The sequence below is a fragment of the Poeciliopsis prolifica genome, unplaced genomic scaffold (assembly GCF_027474105.1).
Source record: "Poeciliopsis prolifica strain line A6 unplaced genomic scaffold, Auburn_PproV2 SCAFFOLD052, whole genome shotgun sequence".
NCBI classification, from domain to species: domain Eukaryota; kingdom Metazoa; phylum Chordata; class Actinopteri; order Cyprinodontiformes; family Poeciliidae; genus Poeciliopsis; species Poeciliopsis prolifica.
Genome location: NW_026562427.1, coordinates 3288529 through 3308281, shown reverse-complemented (window position 1 = coordinate 3308281; position 19753 = coordinate 3288529). Strand labels below are relative to the sequence as shown.

Genomic DNA, 19753 nt, shown 5'->3' with positions numbered 1-19753 from the left:
TCTACAATTAATCAAATGATTAATTGTGGAAAAGTTTATTCTACTTCTTAGAAGTTGAATAAATAAACCATCAGGGAACATTGATGGATTTTAAGCAAAAACTTTTTAGAATGTTTTTCCTGTTTTTTGATAACACAACCGTAGGTCTCTTTTACTTGTAAAATTCAAATATAATTTCCTTCCTCTTCACAATCCTCTGCTATGTGTTGGTCTCTCTGATAAATGTAAAAACAAATAAAAAATCTTACTTGTGGTCCCGGAAGGCCCACTCCTGCAGCCCCAGCATCACCCTATTGAGGGCAAGGCGCACCACGAGTCAGAATGACAGCAGCATAGTACATGAACAAATCTTATTTATCTGTATGTGTAAAATTCACACCTTGCTTCCTTTGGGACCAGAGGGACCTTGCACACCTGGTAAGCCAGGATTCCCCTAAAGAGAACAAACGCAAACTGAGACTTCGGGGAGTTGAGCAATTGTCAAAGTGCAAAGCTAAAATTAAACTGAACTCCAGCTCACAGTTTTGCCAGGTTTCCCCGCTCCTGGGGACCCAGGATCTCCTTTTTCTCCTTTGGGCCCTGGCACAGCTACACCGTCACCCACCACCGTACCAGCAGACGAACAGCTAGTACATGAATCACCCTGGCAAAACAAACCCAAAGCATGATACACAAACCTTCAGGATGAATCAAAGTGGCATATGTTTGGGTGCTAGAACCAATATGGATGGTTTTTGAACAAAATATATTAACATCCCAAAAGATTGGATTAATAGCGATTATTTAAAAAAGAAGAGTCTACATTTTCATCTTGTGTTAATATTTCTGAATAAATCATCAGAAAAGACGGATCAGACCGCGGCATGTTGAACTGAAATGTTCTTTTAGCTTGTAATTTTACCTTCTCTCCCTTGAAGCCCCTCAATCCATCCTGACCGGGGTCTCCAGGCAAACCCGGAACTCCGGGGTCACCGTTCAAGCCTTTGTCTCCTCGTTCTCCACGCTCGCCCTGGTCGAACACAAAACACACAATCAGAAGCCCTTCCAGTTTTGACGGGAGCCGTGCATTTTCTGTTCAAAAATAACAGAGCCAACAGAATGGAGCTTAACTCCTGCTTAATTCATTTATCTCTCAAATAATGGAAGTGGTTCTGGTCTCATTATTTCAACAACTGTCTAATACCACTTTGAAGTTGGGGTTGAGTGATTCCAGTGTATAATGTAATTTAAGGTATACTGGCTTTGTTTTTGACATATCTTTCTTTTCTTCTTAGATCGTTTTCATCAGGATGATAAAAAGTATGCCGAATAAGCTTTGAGGTATAATATGAAGCAGAAGCTGGACTATTTGTATCCCAGCTGCCTGAAATATTAAAATAGTATCACTTGAACTGATCCTTGGGCTGGTGTTAATAATTCAAGATTCATTATCAACGTCTCTCTCACTCGAAAGGCGTTGGGCGTTTAGAAAGTGTTTGGGCAATGAGTTATTTAAAAAGACTGACACAATACCCAGAAGGCTTGATTAGTTGGTTTTAACAAGGCAGCCAAAAACAAGGCTCCAAAATATTTGGAATATGTTTTTCAGGGTTTGGGGGTTTGTGGTTGAGCAGCCGGAGCACAAAGTGTGTCAATACGCGTGCACAAAATAATAGAAAACATACCTTTTCTCCCCTAGCACCAGACTGGCCTGATGGTCCCTGTGAAAAGTAAAAATGAGCAATCACTCAGCTGCAAACACATCTGTCTGGTTACACAGAGTAAAAACCGTTGAGATAAAGCGAAGGGCAGAAGCACACGGCAGGTAAACTGAATAGGTGGCAGAAGCCAAACAGAGATTTTTGTCTTTTACTATTTAGCTGCTGTTCTGTGGTTCGGCGATATTCCCTGCATATTATGTTTGTGCACTGAGCATCAGGGTGGATTTTGCCCGCGGGGTTGAAATCTTTCCAGCATCGTAAACTTTTCACTCTTCCAGATGGCGGCTAATCGGTTTTACTCTGTAGCAGAACAAAGAACCTTGTCTTGTGGAATTAGCTAAAAATTTTATTTTGTGATGCCAGTTTAGCTCGTACACGCTGGATTGATTATTTGCACTTAAACTGGCTTATCCGTGTTCTCTTTAAGCAGGGTGTATATTTTTTCTTTGTTTAATGAGGAAATAAATAACAATGTGCAATAAAAATCATTGGCAAAGATAAATGACTGTGACTCGGATTAATATACTGTAGCAATGGTGTCACTAGTACCATAAGATTCTTCAGAAACATTTTTAAAAAGTATTGATATTTTCAAAACAGATATACCTGTTTGCCTTCAGCTCCAAGTCCTGGAGGTCCAGGGGGACCTGGAGGGCCAGGTTCACCTTTTCTTCTGTCATGCATTTGGAGGCCACTCGGTTGACTACCAATCTCTGATGGTTGGCACACACCACAGTCGCCCTGCGGATGGGCAAAGACTTAAAGTTGGTGTACATAGCAACAGGTGCAATGACTTCTTGGCACAGTCACACACACTCACCTTCTCACCCTTTGCGCCAGGGGTTCCCACACCAGGCTTCCCGTCTTCACCCTGTTGAAAGATCAGGAAGGAGTCATCACTTTTTTTTTCCATATTTACACCATTTTGTATTTCTTTCAATAAGTGTTATATATAAAGTTACCACAAAATATGCTCATGTAAATAAATAAAATTGTACCAGCTTATGTATAATAACCAAACAGAATTATTAAAGGTTACAGAGGTCAGTCACAGTTTGTCAACGCTTACATGAAAATAAATAAATAAATGAATGACTATATAAATAAATAAATACTTTGAGGACGACATTTATTTTTTATGTTTTCAATTGCCAAAATGATTTGACTTTGAAATCAATTCGGACAATTTTACAGTTTCCGGGAATGAATCGTGTTCATGTCCTCGGAGCTCTATTGTAAAGCGCTTAGCTATTTCCATCAAGTAGCCTTCGAGGTCAGTTGATGAAACCACAAAAAAGCATTGAATAAGGAGTGCTGCCGTACCAAATTTCATCAATATTTTAAAAGAACTATCAAGTGAAAATCACTAAAATTTTCATCATACCACTCCTAGGAGTTCAAATTGTTTGAATGACACCAAAAGTTACTAAGTGACTTTACCTTGTGCAACGAGACATGAGCAGACGTGGTGTAGTAGCTAATGAAGTAACACCCATCACTCTTGTTAAATCATGGTCCTTTAAAGCTACCATTGGCAAATTGCAAGTAGTGTTTCCATTAAGCAGCTGGCTGCAGGCTGTCCTTAGCCAGACTAATTAACCTGCTAATATCAGCTCCCAGCATTGTTCTCAAAAAGAGCAGCACATGCTTTCATTTAAAAAGTACACCTGAATTGAATAGGTTTATAAAAATTACAATGAAAAATTTGAAGGTTATAAATCTTTGCTTAACTCTATGTATCAAAACGGCTTGATATAGGTTATGTTTTTCTTAACAAGCGTTTCCCAATTAACAAATGTAGCCTATTAATATATTTTGCGCACGTACATTTTTTGGATCACCAAACATATATATAAAAGACAACTCGAATAAATGCAAAAAGTAGTTTATCAAAATGAATAAATAAATACATTGATTAACTCTCACAAAAAGACAAAATGCTATTTTAACAAACTTATGGTCATGTTTTGACAAGTTATTGTTCCTCCAACCTATGAAATGACAGCACCACACTTTGATACCTACTGTTTCTAACATATACAACTATTTTTTTCTCAGTCACTCCAGAGGATTTCTGGCACTCATTTTTTTCCCCACTTTGTTCGTACTCTTGCCAAATTTGAAGGATTTTGAGTACGAATGAACTGCTTAATCTCAAAATACAAGAGTCTACACAGGCAAGATTTTTCCCCAGTTTTCTCCAAATCTTGACGGATCAGTTTTCAAGTCCTTTAAGTCTGTTCATTTGAAGGGCAGTGGTCAGACACTACCCTTCAACGTTTTCTGGTAGTGACCGCCATTTATGATTCCATCAAGTGTGGAAAGCAGCAGCATCCCCCTCCCCCATTTTTTCTTTTTTTATCAGTTGTCAACACAATTCTGTCACATCTCGTTTTCTAGGACATCCAAAAGCAGCACTGTAGTTAAGTGCACTGGTAGAAAAGCAAAAATGTTCCTTTAAGTATCAAACGTCACACAAGCTAGCTGGGAAGTTTATCAAAGTGTGATTGAAAATAAACCTAGATTGAAAATGGGAGACAGAACTTTCAACAGCTCTTGTCAGGACTTTGAATCATCTGTATTGAGCTATTGTCGAGGACTGTCTTTCTGCTTACTGCATAGTTTCAAACTAAATTCCATATATAGCTGTTCTTCTTTTGCTTTTTGTTGTTTTTAGACAAAGCCTCAATTCAACAGGGAAGAATTAGCAAACCAGAGAGAGGAGAGGACTGGACCTTTGTTACTCTGAGAATACAAAAGGAAGAAGCAAACAAAAAACAGCTGGAGGGTTTCCAACTCCCACGTTTTCGCAGCAGCCATGTTTCTGGATCCCTGTCAAGTCAATCTTAAGCAAACTTTCTTATTATCTGTAAAAGGAAATTCTGTTCAACAATAGTTCATCTGGCCCGAGTGGAGATACCGAAATATAGCTTTCATTTTAATATTTACAGCTGAAAAGCTTGAGTTAACTTGAAGAGTTAAGCATCTGTCGTCTCTGATACAACATGAAAAAGTGTAAATAAAACGAGGAAAAAAAAGAACAATTAGGAAAAATTGTATTTGATTCATAACAAAGTTGCAAAGGCTGTTAACCACTTCCCCTACCTGTGCACCTCTCTGTCCGTCCTTCCCCGGAAGCCCCCTGGGTCCCGGTTTCCCCTGTTTGCATGGTCACATTTCATTTTGTTACATCAGCAGGTTGAGAAACAGAAAAAAAAAATAAAAAAATAAAAATCAGATTCAAAGAACTGAAGCTGGACTCACTGGCTTTCCAGTAGCTCCCGCATTGCCAGCTTTACCCTGCAGACAGGCAGAAAAAAAAAAAAAAAAAATATCACTGAAATTCCCCATTTTGATATAAATGGATTGCTTTTGAAATTGGTAATTCACTCCTCAGTGTTAAGTTGCACCCTATGGGCAGCTATATCAGATGATATTGGTTTTTGAGTACCTTGGCATTTTTTGCTAATAAGCTTTCTGCTGAGAAAAAAATCCCCATGGGACACAGTTTGGGGCCTTAAAATTAGTGCACCGCTGTGATTATCTTCTCAATGCAGTCATTAAGAGCAGTGCTCCAAAAACTGATTGAAGGGGCTTCACTTAAACAATCCATATTTGTTCCTTTGGAGCACAATGTCTTTTTTTATCTACCTTCTCTCCTTTCAGGCCAGGTGAACCAACGTTTCCTGGCTCCCCCTGGGAAATAAAAAAAGGACAATATGTTACTTTAACGAGGCTTATGCACTTTCAGTTTTTTTTTTGTTTTGTTTTTAAGCACTGAAAACTATTTTCTTACTTGCTCTCTTTTCTGTCCAATCCCAGGTTCCCCCTTCTCTCCTCTCAGCTGCAGAGTTTGAGTTTGGCCACCCGGGATGAACTTTGGTGGCAGTTCTCCGAGGGTGGGGCACACGGAACACGGTTCTCCCTAAAGCCCAAAGAACACATGTGATATCTTCAGACGTTACCATCTTATTCTGTGACCTGCAGATATGTCCTTACAGTCAAACTTTTTCACATTTTGTCCCATTACAGCCACAAACGTTAGCGTAATATAAGACAATGTTTGTCTCCTTTGAGAACAGTTACACCGTCAGACTGAACTTGTTGACAGCTTTTCCAATCACATGATCCCTAAGAAAGGCTTCTATCTCCATGATGCTCACAATATACAGTATGCCACAGTTGGGATGGTGTCTTTAAGGTAATTTACCTTTTTTATTCCACTTGTAGTGGGTAGCATGTTGCTTGTAGCTCAATAAAGGGAAGTGTGTTTTAACATAAGCAGAGTACTTTCTTGCATTGGTTTGCTGTCCCTCTTAATACAATGGCGGCCACTAATGTGACAACATATGTCAAAGATGAAAATCACACCAACATTAATTTAAAAAACTGAAACTTTGTTTGGGTAGCTTAAAAAAAGTCCTTTTGGAACAATTGCAAAGCTTGGTTAAGTAATTTGGAAGCTATATCTGGCTGACATCTTAATGGAGAAAGCTTCTGAAGCAGAAGATATTTATTTTCGGGCATAAGACAGACACCACACCAACCTTTTCTCCTTTGGCGCCATCTGATCCGCGTTCTCCCTGCCAAAACATACAAAGAGCACAGAATTCAAATTAATCCCAGCGCGTCCTGCCAAGGCAGTTTACGTGATGATCTCGCATCTGAACACGCCACTGGAAGCAGCTTGGTCACCACAATTAGGCAGATACCGACGCATATCGGTAAAGTGAGAGTGTGGGTGCAGCATGGACTCAGGGGTCATTGACTAAAGTTGACCGACTTTCATAGTTGCAGTTTGTGCAGTTTGGTTCAGCTGGTTTTGCTTGCATCTGCTGTGGGAAGGAGTGTTCACACAGTGCTGATGTTAGCATATCTGAAGAATGCAGATGAGTGTGTATAGGTCACACTTCAGCAGAATATGAATTAAGTACGCATTCAAATGAACAGGTAAGAAACCCCGTACCTTCTGTCCCGCTTTGCCATTTGCACCTTCGGCACCCTGTCAAAGAAATAAGGACAGGGTGTGCGGGGGAGGAGGAAGTAAAAGGAAATGAACAGATGTCAGGATGTTTGTTTGAAGTGAAGCCATACTCTAAAGTGTGTGAAAAAAGTTATTTTTCTTATCATGTTAAATATTTCAGATAATTAAAAAAAAGTGAGTTCTAGTTTAAGGCAAGTAACTGATGGCCACACATACTTGCTCAAAAGTCTTGGGGATTATCAAGAATTTTGTTCATTTTGGCATACTTGAACGGTATTTATTTATTTTACCTGGTCAGCATGAGTTACTGAAGTAGAACTGCCTTGCGAGGGCTCTTTTCTTGCCAATATTCTGTCATTACAGAATCACAAACACTGACCTATCTGGTAAGTGAGGCCTGCAGCTCTTCAGAAATCAATCCCAATTCTTTTGTGACCTCCTAGATAAGAAGTTGACGAAGAGTAATTTTATACCTGCCGTTTATTGCAAAGGTTCACAACCATTTCTTTTCTTTTTTTTTTTTCCTCCCTGTATGAATAGTGGCTGTAACTGGGGTTCATAGGAGTCTCAAAGCTTTAGAAATGGCCATGAAGCACATTTATCTGCACATAATGTGCTCGTTTTATACATACATATATATATATATATATATATATATATATATATATATATATATATATATATATATATAGAGAGAGAGAGAGAGAGAGAGAGAGAGAGAGAGAGAGAGAGAGAGAGATCAGTGAAGGTCTGACAGTAACCAGTTGTGGAGCTGGCAGGTAAAATTGGACCGATGTGGCTGATCATAGCTATTTTCAAAATTTCCAAGGAAATTTCAACTTTAAAGAATTCCTTTCAAAGCATCTTTTTTTTTTGGCATTCCATTGGTAACATCTAGTTAATGATTTGAAACTTTCAAGTGTGACATAAATGCAAGCAAGAAAGAAATCTTTAAGGGGCGAAGACTTTTTCCGGCACACTGTACCTCTCCTTCTTCGCCTGCTCTACCTTGTTCTCTCTCTCTGCCCTAACCAGGTATGACAGATTGATGCTGGCACTATTGGAAATCGTTGCACAGAAAATCTCATAAGGCTAAAGATTTATATTCCATCACCCCTCCTCCACAAATCATTCCCCATTTCACCTGCTGGAGTAAGTGGGAGTTATAAAAGGTGAGAAAGAGACAGAGAAAAAAGAGAGAGAGAACTTGGACTCACTAGAGGGACAGAACAAACGAACCCCTCGCCTTGGTGACTAAACTTTTGACAGCATATCACGTCTTCTCCCGTTAAGCTGCCGCAGTGCCGCAAGAATTACAGGGGCACACACAACCCCGAGGTGGAAGTAAACGCTACGCTTTTCCTCGGAACGATAAGAAAGATTAAATATATACGCTATCACATGAGCGCTCAGGGTTCAATTGTCAGCTATGACTCACATCCCCATCTACAACTCTAATAAAACATGCACTGAGATCATAAAAATGTAAAACGGAACATTCCGGCAGGTGCGGAATACATTACATGTCTAGTCAAACCGGTGTACTTACAGGGAGTCCTCTCTCGCCGATCCCCGGCGAACCGGGCTCTCCTTTAGGGCCCGGCTTCCCCTGCAAGGCCACCGTGTTGCCGGCGTCAGCTGGCAACACCGGGCACACTTCGCACGGGTCACCCTGAAGATTTGCACACAAATTAAACATGCGGCGTGTTGATCGGAGTGCAGGGACACCCAGATGAAAAGATTAAGGGTTGAGCTAATGTGGCATTATTAAACCTTTTCTCCTTTTGGACCTCCTGGGCCTCTTGGTCCCTAGGAAAACAACAGATTCCCTGTCAAACACTGATGTATCAGTTCGTCATTACAGTACACTCTGTTGGAAGCTGATGCATGCACTGCTGAATATCAATCAATGCTTAAAAGAGTCTCTCACCGGGTCTCCTGGCAATCCGTCTTCTCCTTTCGGTCCTGGGTCTCCCTGTAAATGGAAAGTTGAAACTGAATATGTTACTGTGAAACACGAATTGATCTAGTCAGTAAGGGTAGCTTGGAACTGGCAGCAGAATCCCCAAAAGATCAAGAAAAGTTGGGCCTGGTTGTCTCTACTCCTGTAGCCACCATTCTCAAAATGTGTTCTTAACAACTATAATTTATACAGACAAATGTCCTAAAACGTGATTGTTTTTATGTTAACAACTGCATTGATTTGTTTTTTCTTATTCTACATTTTCATACCAGATACTAGACTTGTTTTGTTTTTAGCAATTTATTGTTAAGGCTGTAAAGATATTATGAGGCACATAATAAAAAATATTGAGATGTGGTCGTCACTATTTCAATTCAAAGTGAAGTCTGTCTTGTGATGTGATGTCAAGGTGTCGAGTTGGCCCGACTCCATGTTGTGACATAGGTTTCAGCAATAATTTAAACCCCAGAACTTAAGTTTGGTGTTGTAAGATGGACAACATGTGGTCACAACTATTGTGAAGTAAGAATTTGAGCTGCTCAGTTGTGTTGAGAGCGTTCAAAAGGAGAAGTGTGTCTTGTCTCCTAGAAGATGTCTCCAACACTTTTATATTTTTTTGTCTTTGAATGAACAAATTGTAAAAGAAAACCAATAAATGCGATCATCATTTTACCCAAGTTCATATTATTTTGTTAAAAATGAAAGTGTACAATTATTTGGTTAGTAAACATAATAATACATCTCTTTTCACCTTTAAAGAGTGTAAAAACTTGCTACAACTGCAGCATCAATCATTTCATCAGCATCAATCATTTCATCAGACGGTTTAAGCAAAAAGCCTACCTTCTCACTTCTACCAACGCCAGGAGGGCCCTGTGAAGATAAGAAAATTATTCAATTTACTCTTGAGTGTATTTTTTTTTCTTTACCAAATCTTCCATGGTGAAAAAGTGCTCTCACCGGTGGACCCGGTTTTCCAAATCCTGGCAGACCCGGAAGCCCGGGCTTCCCTGGCTCCCCAGCTAACCCCTCCGGACCCACAGAACCCGGAGTGCCCTGGCAAAACAAGCCCGGCGCAGGTTCTATCAAATCCAAACTGGGCTGCATGAATGTGACACACAGGCTGATGACAGAAAGCCCAAGAGTTAAGGCAGACAAACCTTCTGTCCCTTGGGGCCGACGACGCAGATGGACCCTTCTCGACCCTGAGGAATGGTGACAGACAAGAGAGGAGAGTGACATCATCAGCATGTTCTGAGAGGGAATAAAACGAACACTGTTGGTGTTAAAGAAAAAGCAGAGCTTGTCTCCTTTATAGAAATGTTCAAGCCTTTTAGATTTCCATAATTTATTTAACAGCGTTCACCAGAAGGCAAAATAGACAGGGTTATCATGAAGCCTGTGAGATGAATTGTCTGCAGTGGTGCATGTGATATTTTCTGCCTGCCTGACTCAAGCCACATCGACGAGCGCATTCATTTTCAGAATGTCAGCTGGATAGGAGGAATTAAAAACAAAATCTATCCCCCCGCCCCACCAAATCCATCTGGTTACAAGCACTTAGCTAAGAAAACTGCTAAACGTGAGTTCGTCAGATGCCAGTAAAAACTGCTGGAATCTGCTAAGGCTCTAATTTGTTCCTCAAAAGTTTTCATGCATTCGCGGGCTCATTCCACCGTTCAGGGGGGAAGATTAAAAGGTTTAAGTCTTCCTGAATAGACGGCTGCCTGTGTGAGAGACAAACGGCCCAGTCAATGAGGCGGCATTGATTGTGCAAGCTTTGTTGCTCTAGCCTAATCTAACAGGCATTAGCAGGTTGACTTAACGCAACAGGAGCGGGCAGATATCAATGAGAGCCTGAGTTTAGAGAGCGGTACCACATGGGTTTACTGAATATCCGCTTAGGCCTGATAAAAGTAACCGCACAGCAGAATGAGTGAGCATCTCTCAGGGATGTCCTCCCTTATTTATGCGATTGTAAAAACTGTATTTTGACCTTAATGTCTGACTTGCTCTAGATGTGTTATAGAAAACAAGCACGAAACACCTACATCCTTCCCCGGTGTTCCTGTCAAGCCTTGCGGACCGATCTCGCCTTTCTGACCTTTTTCTCCCTGGACAAAACCACCGAGAGAATGAGAGGTGAGAATCTAATTGGATGATCATTAGGGGGTTACGTCTTGATTATTAATCACCAAAAGTTTCTTCAAATGTTCACCTTGTACCCAGCTGCCTGACCCCGGTTGGAAGCCGTTCCCTGTGGAGGCAATCAGCGGAGATAAGGCCAAGATCAATGACTTGGCTCTAAAAGAAGACAAAACATACACTACACACACACACACACACACACACACACTGCCACACACAACCTGGAGCATGGCAAACACAGTAAGCAGTCAGTAGCCTGTGTGGGCTAACACCAAGAGGCTATTGCCCCATTTACACAAAGTTTCAGACAAAGGAGCTAGTCTATTCTAAAATTGGGGAAACCTCAGAGGTTTTTTTTTTCACATTTTGCCAAAATACAACCACAGAATTTTTATGGCAGCAGGACAATTGCCAAGTCCAAAAAAGAAACAAAAAACATGTATATTTGCAAAAACGGATCTGAATCCCATGAATCCCATGAATCTAAAAAAGAATAGTGCAACTATATAAAGTGTAGAGTATGGCAGAAAAGTGGTGGGGGAAAAACAAACAGAGCAGGTGATCCAATTTACATATATCCCATTAACTGGTCAGAAATAATCAAAGTAGGTTTATTCAAGTTAATTTATGATGTTTATTAAGTTGACAAGTCAGACAAATGTATGCCATGCAAATAAGTTTAACAAGCTCCATTTAATTCATTGTGATTAAATAATTGTGAGCTGCATTCTCTGCAGATGCCCTATTTTATGTTGGTCTATAATATAAAATCCTAGCAAACTACATTGAATTCTGTAGTTGTAAAGTGCAAACTGTGAAAAAAAAATGTTGAAGGGGTGTAAATATGTTTGCAACTTTTATGACACACATGTTAGTCATTTGCAGCTGACTCATTAAATTTCCCTTTCCTGATGCAGGTCCACACATTTACATTCTTGCATGGTTAATAAACACTCTACTGATAAAATAAAAATATACAAAAAGCAACAGGGTTCCCAGCTGCATAATTAATACTGTGGCTGAATGCCTGAAAAATGAGGCTCTGCATAAGAATCAACCCAAAAAATGCTGAAGGGGTTTAGCTGGGTTGGAAAACGGTGGTACGTGTTGCTGCAACCTGTGGCTGAAGCTCTGGCACTCACCGGCTCGCCTTTCTCACCCTTCTGGCCCTTGGATCCATCTGTGCACTGAGGTTAGAGACAGTTGGTTGGCACAAATGTTCACTTTTGGCAAGAAGCAGCAGCAGAAAAAAAAGGCAAATCCTAGCTCACTGCATGCTATGCAAAAAAAAAAAAAAAAGGAAAGGGAAGCAGCATGAGCGTGGGAAACAACGACTGGTTTACTTACTGGACCTGAGCAACCATCGCCCTGAGACACAGAAAGATAGAGAGGATGGATGGTTATATGTGAGTGCGCCGTGAAATCAGAATGCTGCATTGTGTTGCTATTTGGTCAAAGTCTAGCCTTTAATTAGTTTCATTCATCTTAGCTTCACATTACATCTACATCCTTCATACTCACCCGGCCACCTTTTCCTCCGAGGTGTACAACCTGAAAAACACACACAGGGAACATCGTAACACACCTCTTGGATTAACGTTTCTAACGAGATCTGACGGAAAGAAGTAAAGATCAGCGATCCTTACATTTTCCTCCTTACTCAGGAGTAAACAACCAGCACACTATAGACACACAGACACAAAGAAAGAATAAATTAACACTGCTTTGGGCCTTATGAGAAAATTAAATCTTGTAGTTTCTGCTGTCACCTGACAGTGGCACTCTTGCACAAAATTCAACTTTTGAAAATCTCCCTGCTGCTACCTTATGCTGCTAAAAGAGGATGAGTTGTATGCAAGTGGGCACACACACCCCTGCGCGTGCAAACGCACACGCACACACACGCACATCTCCCGTGGGAACAGGAGATCAATAGGAATGTCTGATTCCCATAGCACCGGAGTGAGGAGACCAGCTGCTCCTGCAGGATGGTGCAAAAACATGATCACAGTCACATGCACACACCAAATAAGGACAACAATTATAAATAACTGAAGTGATTTTTTTTTTTTTTGTTGGAAGCGGGTAATTAAAGCTGAATTACTGCAGCCCGTGTTTCTGCGAGTCTGGCTTTCACACACCAGGAAGTTTGCAATATGCTGAAGTTGTGACTATACAAGCTTGCCGAGACGAGAGAGAGATTCAGAGAGAGAGAGAGATGGTTGTAACAGCATAGAGACAACGTGTAATTCTAGCTCTTCCCTTTATTCCCCTCTTCCTCTCAAACGCTGCAGATCTATCAATGGCTGCCTGAACCAGCTGCAGTGACGACTCACTCTTTCCATGTTCTCGTTTGCGATTGAAAGCAGCTTAAAAGCCTACAGAGTACTTTATTTATTCCCAGTGTTATATTACAAGGCAATAAAAAAGAAACACTGCTCTTATAAGCTGAAATTGCTGATTTCAGTGGTAACTAATTCAGATAGCTAGTAATGCTATCTGAAAGTTGAGAGTTTGCACATTGACTCTTAATGGTAACTTCACATTCAGGCATGCAAATTCTAGAATGAAGATTAAGTTAAAAGTGAGCATATGTATAGGGAAGAGGAAGGATTTTAGTGATTTTGAAAGTGGGATGGCTGTGAGTGCCTGACTACAGCTACATTTTTCATAAAATCTATTTCATGAAGAATTATAGCAGTTTGGAGGCAAAAGATTGTCTTCGCCAGTACTGCAAGGTGAATCTAATACAGCGGTAGATGAGTGTGTTGTTAGTTTTAACGGTCATAGAACCATCTGTTTCCTGTCTTATCTGTAGAGAATATTAAATACTGCAAACTTTTCCTTTTAACTTTGTTGTTACACTGAATTTCAGTTGCTCAAGGTTTTCTCTTACTCTGTTTTTTAGTGGTTTAGCAGGTAAGAGCTTGTAAATACTGATGTTTCTGCCAAGTTTAATACAATTATTTATGATCAGGACATTAGAATCAAAAATTCAAGAAGATTTATGTTCATTAAAAAAATCCTTAAACAATCTTTTTATTTTATTCTTGATCAAAAAGAACATCATACACATTCCTCTTTTGTAGATTTTAGTGGGTTTGCTTTAAAAAAAAAAAAAAAAATAGGCCACTTGGCTTTTATCAGCACCAAAGCAGATCTGGACACACCCTAATCGATATCCCACCAAGAACAGATTAATATTTGGGCATATCAATATTGCCCAAATATTGGGTGTGTGATGAGGCCCTGGTCTTAAAAAACAATGGAAAAAAAAAAAAAACTATCATATCACAATGGATGCAGACTATTTGTTTTGAGTGACCTCAATAGAGTAACTATTAAATGCAATCGAAACTTAAATTTGTGTAAATATTTAAATTAGTCCAAATCAGTGACACAGTTTGATGAAACTACTGGTTAATGGTCAGTCCCAGTAAAAACAGAGAGTTTAAAGGGAAAAATGAAAAAAGAAGCAAAGGGCTGAAGTAAAGTGCTCTCGGTGAATGGGGAGGTTAAGCTTTGCTGGCCATTGGCGACTTTGTGAGTGACTCCACAGCGGCTAGCTGTACCTCATCAAAAGACTGGGGCACTGAGCCACGTACAGCAGCAGAACCTCTTTTTGTTTTTTCTTAGAGACGGGTCCAGGACCTCTGATGTCATGACAAGATGGAAACAGGCTTTCAGAAAAGCAACTTATCCAGAGTGGAGGCCATGTTTATACCACACAACAGACTATGACATCCGGTGAGTAAAGGTGATTCTTATTGAAAGAGGCACCTCATTATTTCAATGCAGGCTAAGAAAATACAATACGTCTGTCAGACACTGCATTAGCGGGAAGGATTTGTGCATTAATTAATGATATTTTAAGTAAATCCGCCGTAAGGACAGGGAGTGCAACAGGAAGTGTGTTTGGAAACAAAACACGCAAATCGCAAAACAAGAGAATATCCGAAAGCCTGAGTCTAAAATGCTCATATTGACGCAGCAGTACAAGGACGATCAACTCATTCTTGTTGAAGGAACCATCCACTGTTAAGCAATGTTGGAGGGAAGTTAATGTTCCTGTCCTTGTTGTTCCTGCTGAAGATTTCAGCAGAGTTAAAAGTGACCATCAGGGCATCGATACGCTTCTGGATTCATCCCATAATCACAACTACCTAATTATATCCTATTCCTACCCATTTCTACCAGAACACAGTAAACACATGGCCAGAAAGGTACAGTCAATGAATCCGATCTGTCATCAACAAGTTGCAAGGAGTTTTTTGAGTTAATGGCTGTAAAATAAACTTTGCAAGTGACTGTAGAACACCTTTGCAAATATTAATATTTTGCTGCTTCTATAGATGCAACTTCTTACATTGAGTTAGATCATCTAACCTTCATTTTTTGACTTTTTAGCAAACAGGAGAACGTTGTGAAACCATTCTTGGCATTTGAACCAATTTATTGTCATGCAAGACAGGTTTGCAGCTTTTGTTACTGCGATAGTGGAAAGCCTTGGATTGGATTTATCTAAATGCGGAGGCCAATGTTTTGATAAACGCAGCAACATGTCAGGGTGAAATAACGGCCTGCGGCGCTTTTAAAGCAAAGAAATCATTTATTCCTTTATGTCCCATGCACAGCTCATTCTATAAACTTGGCAGGCGTTAACATCACAGAGGCCAGCATCATTGAAGTGGGGAAGTTTTTGATTTTCTCCAATATTTGCGCTTGTTCCACTCTGCATCTGCTTCTCGATGGGAGCCTGTTTCTGGGAACTAGGACATTTGTATTGGTTTGACATTGAAGTCACTGTCAAATACTTGTCGAAGTTACTGTGCTGGGCTTTGCTTTTCGGCATAATAGTTCCAAAATGTGAGATGATGCCCAGCTATCAAAAAAAAAAAAAAAAAAAAGAAAAAAGATCTACCTTTTGGTGAACTCTCGGAAAAAAAAAATACTTAATTGTTTCTAAAAGACAAATGTAACTCTTCAAAATTGTGACCTAGACGTTTCTCAGATATAGTGAATCACTTTGGAGCTTTTATTAAACCTCACAGATTGAAAATATGTCCTTCAAAACTTCTGACAATGCTTATGGATTACAGTCAGCGTTTCCCAGTGTATCTATATCTGACAGTGCTTGTCAGCAGCTGCCAGGACAAATTATCATTTCCTCAAATGGGCAGAGTTGGAAGAAAAAAAAAAAGAACTAGTCTGAGAGATGCCTCAATGGTATGTCACTCATGGCTATTGAGTCTAAATTGGTAATGGAGCTGAACATTGATATAATTCACGAGATTCCTTCAAGAAACACCAAAATGAAATAAAATTCTTTCTAAGCTTTCTGATTTGACAAATTACACAAATTTTTTAGCAACAATTAACCAACCAGCAGTGCTGTCTGATTTTGTCCTGGTCATGCCAGGTTTTTTGTTAATGTATTGTTTTGATTGGTTATGTGGTAATGAATACGTGGTAGCCTGTTATTACCAAATAATATTTGAAACGGAATATATTCTTGAGCTCATAACTAACGTTGTGTCAAATTATCACGTAAGCATCACTTGGCACTGTCTGTTTAGAACATGGCAATTACCTGCAAACTATATGCGTCACTTAACCTTCTGCTAATGTAGCTGTTGATAAAAGTATTGCGGAGGCCGGCCTTCATTAGCATCTGCACGGAGTGAAATTGTAGCGCCAAGGTCGTTTGATTGATCTCTGACTTTTTTCTAACATGATTTACTGTAGTGCCATGTTGGATTAAGGCGAGACTGCAGCTTAGCAGTAAATCGCGAGCGTGCAGATTGTCCTGAATTTTTATACACTTGCATCATGTACGACTTGTGCTTTTCTCTGCAAAGCAAAGCCTAAGAGAAGGAACTACATTCTGGGATTGCACCACTGAAATTGCGTTTTTGTGTTGCTAAGAGATTTCTGCTGTGGGAGATGAGGCTTTTCACTCACACGGTCATGGAGCGCACGTACAGGGGGGTAAAAAGCAGAGACAAATAGCTGATGAGGCATGACATGAACACTGGTGGAAATTGGCTCTTGACTAAGCTTTGAGATCATGCAGTAGAGGTAAAATTTAACACACACTCAGCCCGTTTATTAACATAATAACATTAATTCATGAGCCTGCTCGGAGCTAAGGATAGCTGAAGAAGTGTATGGTATCCATCTTTCTAAATCGTTCTTATCCAACGGGTAAATTACCATATATCTGCATTGAAAAGTAAAAAAAAAAGAAAACTGAGCTCTTGTAATCTAACCAAATTAAATTCACTTTTATTTTCTTCCTCTAATGCTACGGTGAGACATGAACGTCAACCCGGGTAATACCCCACATTCAAGAAAGGAAGCCTGATACATTAGTAAGCACACCGGAGCAACATAATGAAGTGTCTGGAGTTTTGTATTCTATTTGTGAACAGAGCATGCCTACTGTAGGTAAATGACAAAAATTAATAGGCAGAAGGAACACCCCAATCGAGACCGGTTGCATAATGAGGCGTAAAGCAGGTTCTCAGTCAGTCAACAAGTGTTTGAGAACGGCAGCAGGAAATGGCATCAAAGGCACAACCTGCTTAGCCTGCACATTGTGCTCTTGTTTTAATTTAAACAGAACATGCAACTCTCTGGATAGGCTTACAGAGACAGCAAACGACTCAATTCAAAGTGTTGCTCTGGTCTGTCTGAAAAAAAAAAAGTTTTTTATTTTTTTATTTTTAAGACAGCAGCAGGAAACTGGAGCACATGCTGGAAGCATCCTCCTTTCACTTTGTGAACCAAAGAGTTTACAAAGCGGCCTTAGCTGGAACCAATTGTCCAGCTAGTCTCATTAAAAATGCAGCAATGTTAAGTTACATGTGTGTGAGGGGGTGTGAATAGTGAGGCTTACTTTTTCTGCAAGATCCTTGGATGCAAAAATATCCTGTTGGCAAAGAGAAAAAATGAATAATGAAGATCATCAGACGACATTTTTGAATCGCAGGAAAGTTGTTGCAGTCCATCCTTTTAAAGTTTCCTCCATTTACAGTCCATTACATCAGATAAACAACAACAATGGAGGAAACAGTTTCAGTTATGTTGATACGTCATTAGGACTTAATATGTACTGCATTTTTAAGAGCTAAAAGCAGAATGAGCTTTTGAAAAACATGACGTACTGAATCCTATAAGCCCCAAAGTACATGAATATATAGACCCCCTGCTGTGTGCACAATGGCAAATTGGAAAAGCAGAGTCAACAAGGAGGTAAAGGAAGCAAGCGAAAGCTGAGTGGAAGCAATTTTGCTCAAGACAGCAAGTTAAGAGGCAAGGAATAAGAGCAGTGGCAGAGAGAAGAAGGGAAAAGACATTTTACAGGTAGTGTTGAACTTCATCATAAAAACTCCAGTAGTTACACATAAGGCTTTAAAAAAAAAGGCACAAAAAAGACTTTGGATCTTTTGAAGCCCAGGTGACCTTTCAGTTGGAAACAGGGTTGAAAGCAAGAAACTGAATGAAAAAAATAAGAATAAAAATAAAGAGGCTTACAGTGCAGCAAGGTAAGAAACTCTGTGGGTGAGATTTTGAGATTTGTCATATTTCAGGACTTCAGCTACTGCTGTGACCCCCAACCTTTACACACACCCACTCACACACTCCCACACACCTAACCTTATTTGATACTAGTTGCAAAGAAAGGTTGTTTGACATCATCAGAAGATGGGGTTTGGTACTGAGGGTCAGAGGAGTCAATTATACCTCTTGTACCCTGCTGCCCTGCCAGAGAGACAACCACTGCAAATTGCAACCAAACAATTGATAACGTCAATGTAACCATACTGCACATCTTCCCAGGTTTACTTTTTTGCATAGCATTATTTATACCTCCAGCAAGCTGAGTTACTACCATTATGAAGATAACATATTTGTCTAGATATTAGCCATACAAAGTTGACTATTAATGGTGTTCTACTTTAGGTTGGTAAAAAAGTAAATAAAAAATAAAAATAAAAAAACAAATAAATAAATAGTGCTACTTACAAGACGTCGATTGTACTATTGCATTCCTGAATTTCATTTGTCTGGGTAGGAAATAGCTATTTGGTACATTCTTCTCAAGATGTCAAATGCTTGAAAGTGAAAGCTAAATTTACAGACTTTCTGACAAATGTTGTTGTTCATTATCAGACCACGTAAAAAGCACCTACAGATAAAATGGCATAGTATTCTCAAAAGCAGCCCTGGCCTCTAAAATTGAAAAGGTATACAAGACCATAATATTGTTGCAAAAATAATAATATGGAGGAAACATCCTTTACAGGTAATATTCTAAATAACTAAAACACACACTCTTCTTTATGATTGCTGCCTGGAATATTTATCGATTGATAAAAATCTTATTAGTTGTTCCACAACAGAGAGTCTTGATTTTACTCTTAAGCAAATTGGTCCTTTCTCCTACATTTCTAACCCTATGTAACAATTAACTGTGGCTTGGAGGCAAAGAAGAACAACAAGATGGAATTTGATTTCAGCAGAGCTTCTTTTATGTTTGTTTTTCCTATAGCAGTTCTGAAGAATAACTTTGCTTAGCGCCTTCACTCGATTAATTTTATTCAGCCAACGTCGGTCAAATTAATTCCAATACAGTGCAGATCAGATACGCTTTAATTCACCCCAGTAGACAGAGGTTTAAACTCAAACTCAATCAGTTTCAATTAAGGATAGCCTATACTTGGCAAAAGCATGTGTTGTTCATCTCAATACAACAAATCCCACATATCATTTTATACGTAAGTTCCTTGCACTTCTCATGTATTTCCACTCATATTTCAAAGACACTGATTTTAATTGTACTTAATTAACGAATTTCAAATATTAAGATATAAACGTCAATTTTTAAATAACATTCACCAAACTGGGAATTTTCATCCACACTCCTGACTTGCGTACATATATGTAATAAGTATA

General features: G+C 39.5%; 1 protein-coding gene across 1 annotated transcript in view; it reads right to left on the bottom strand.

The window, feature by feature from the left end:
* Nucleotides 1–19753, bottom strand: part of col16a1 (collagen, type XVI, alpha 1) — an 87292-nt gene that overhangs the window by 27141 nt on the left and 40398 nt on the right. Inside the window, 26 exon segments of the mRNA XM_055058816.1 lie at nucleotides 249–290; nucleotides 380–433; nucleotides 521–643; nucleotides 902–1009; nucleotides 1665–1700; nucleotides 2307–2441; nucleotides 2521–2571; nucleotides 4806–4859; nucleotides 4965–5000; nucleotides 5352–5396; nucleotides 5497–5625; nucleotides 6248–6283; nucleotides 6667–6702; nucleotides 8234–8356; nucleotides 8458–8493; nucleotides 8615–8659; nucleotides 9491–9520; nucleotides 9608–9703; nucleotides 9808–9852; nucleotides 10699–10761; nucleotides 10866–10904; nucleotides 11938–11982; nucleotides 12143–12163; nucleotides 12317–12346; nucleotides 12442–12477; nucleotides 17694–17726. Of these exon segments, the coding sequence (XP_054914791.1) occupies nucleotides 249–290; nucleotides 380–433; nucleotides 521–643; nucleotides 902–1009; nucleotides 1665–1700; nucleotides 2307–2441; nucleotides 2521–2571; nucleotides 4806–4859; nucleotides 4965–5000; nucleotides 5352–5396; nucleotides 5497–5625; nucleotides 6248–6283; nucleotides 6667–6702; nucleotides 8234–8356; nucleotides 8458–8493; nucleotides 8615–8659; nucleotides 9491–9520; nucleotides 9608–9703; nucleotides 9808–9852; nucleotides 10699–10761; nucleotides 10866–10904; nucleotides 11938–11982; nucleotides 12143–12163; nucleotides 12317–12346; nucleotides 12442–12477; nucleotides 17694–17726 (1527 nt within the window).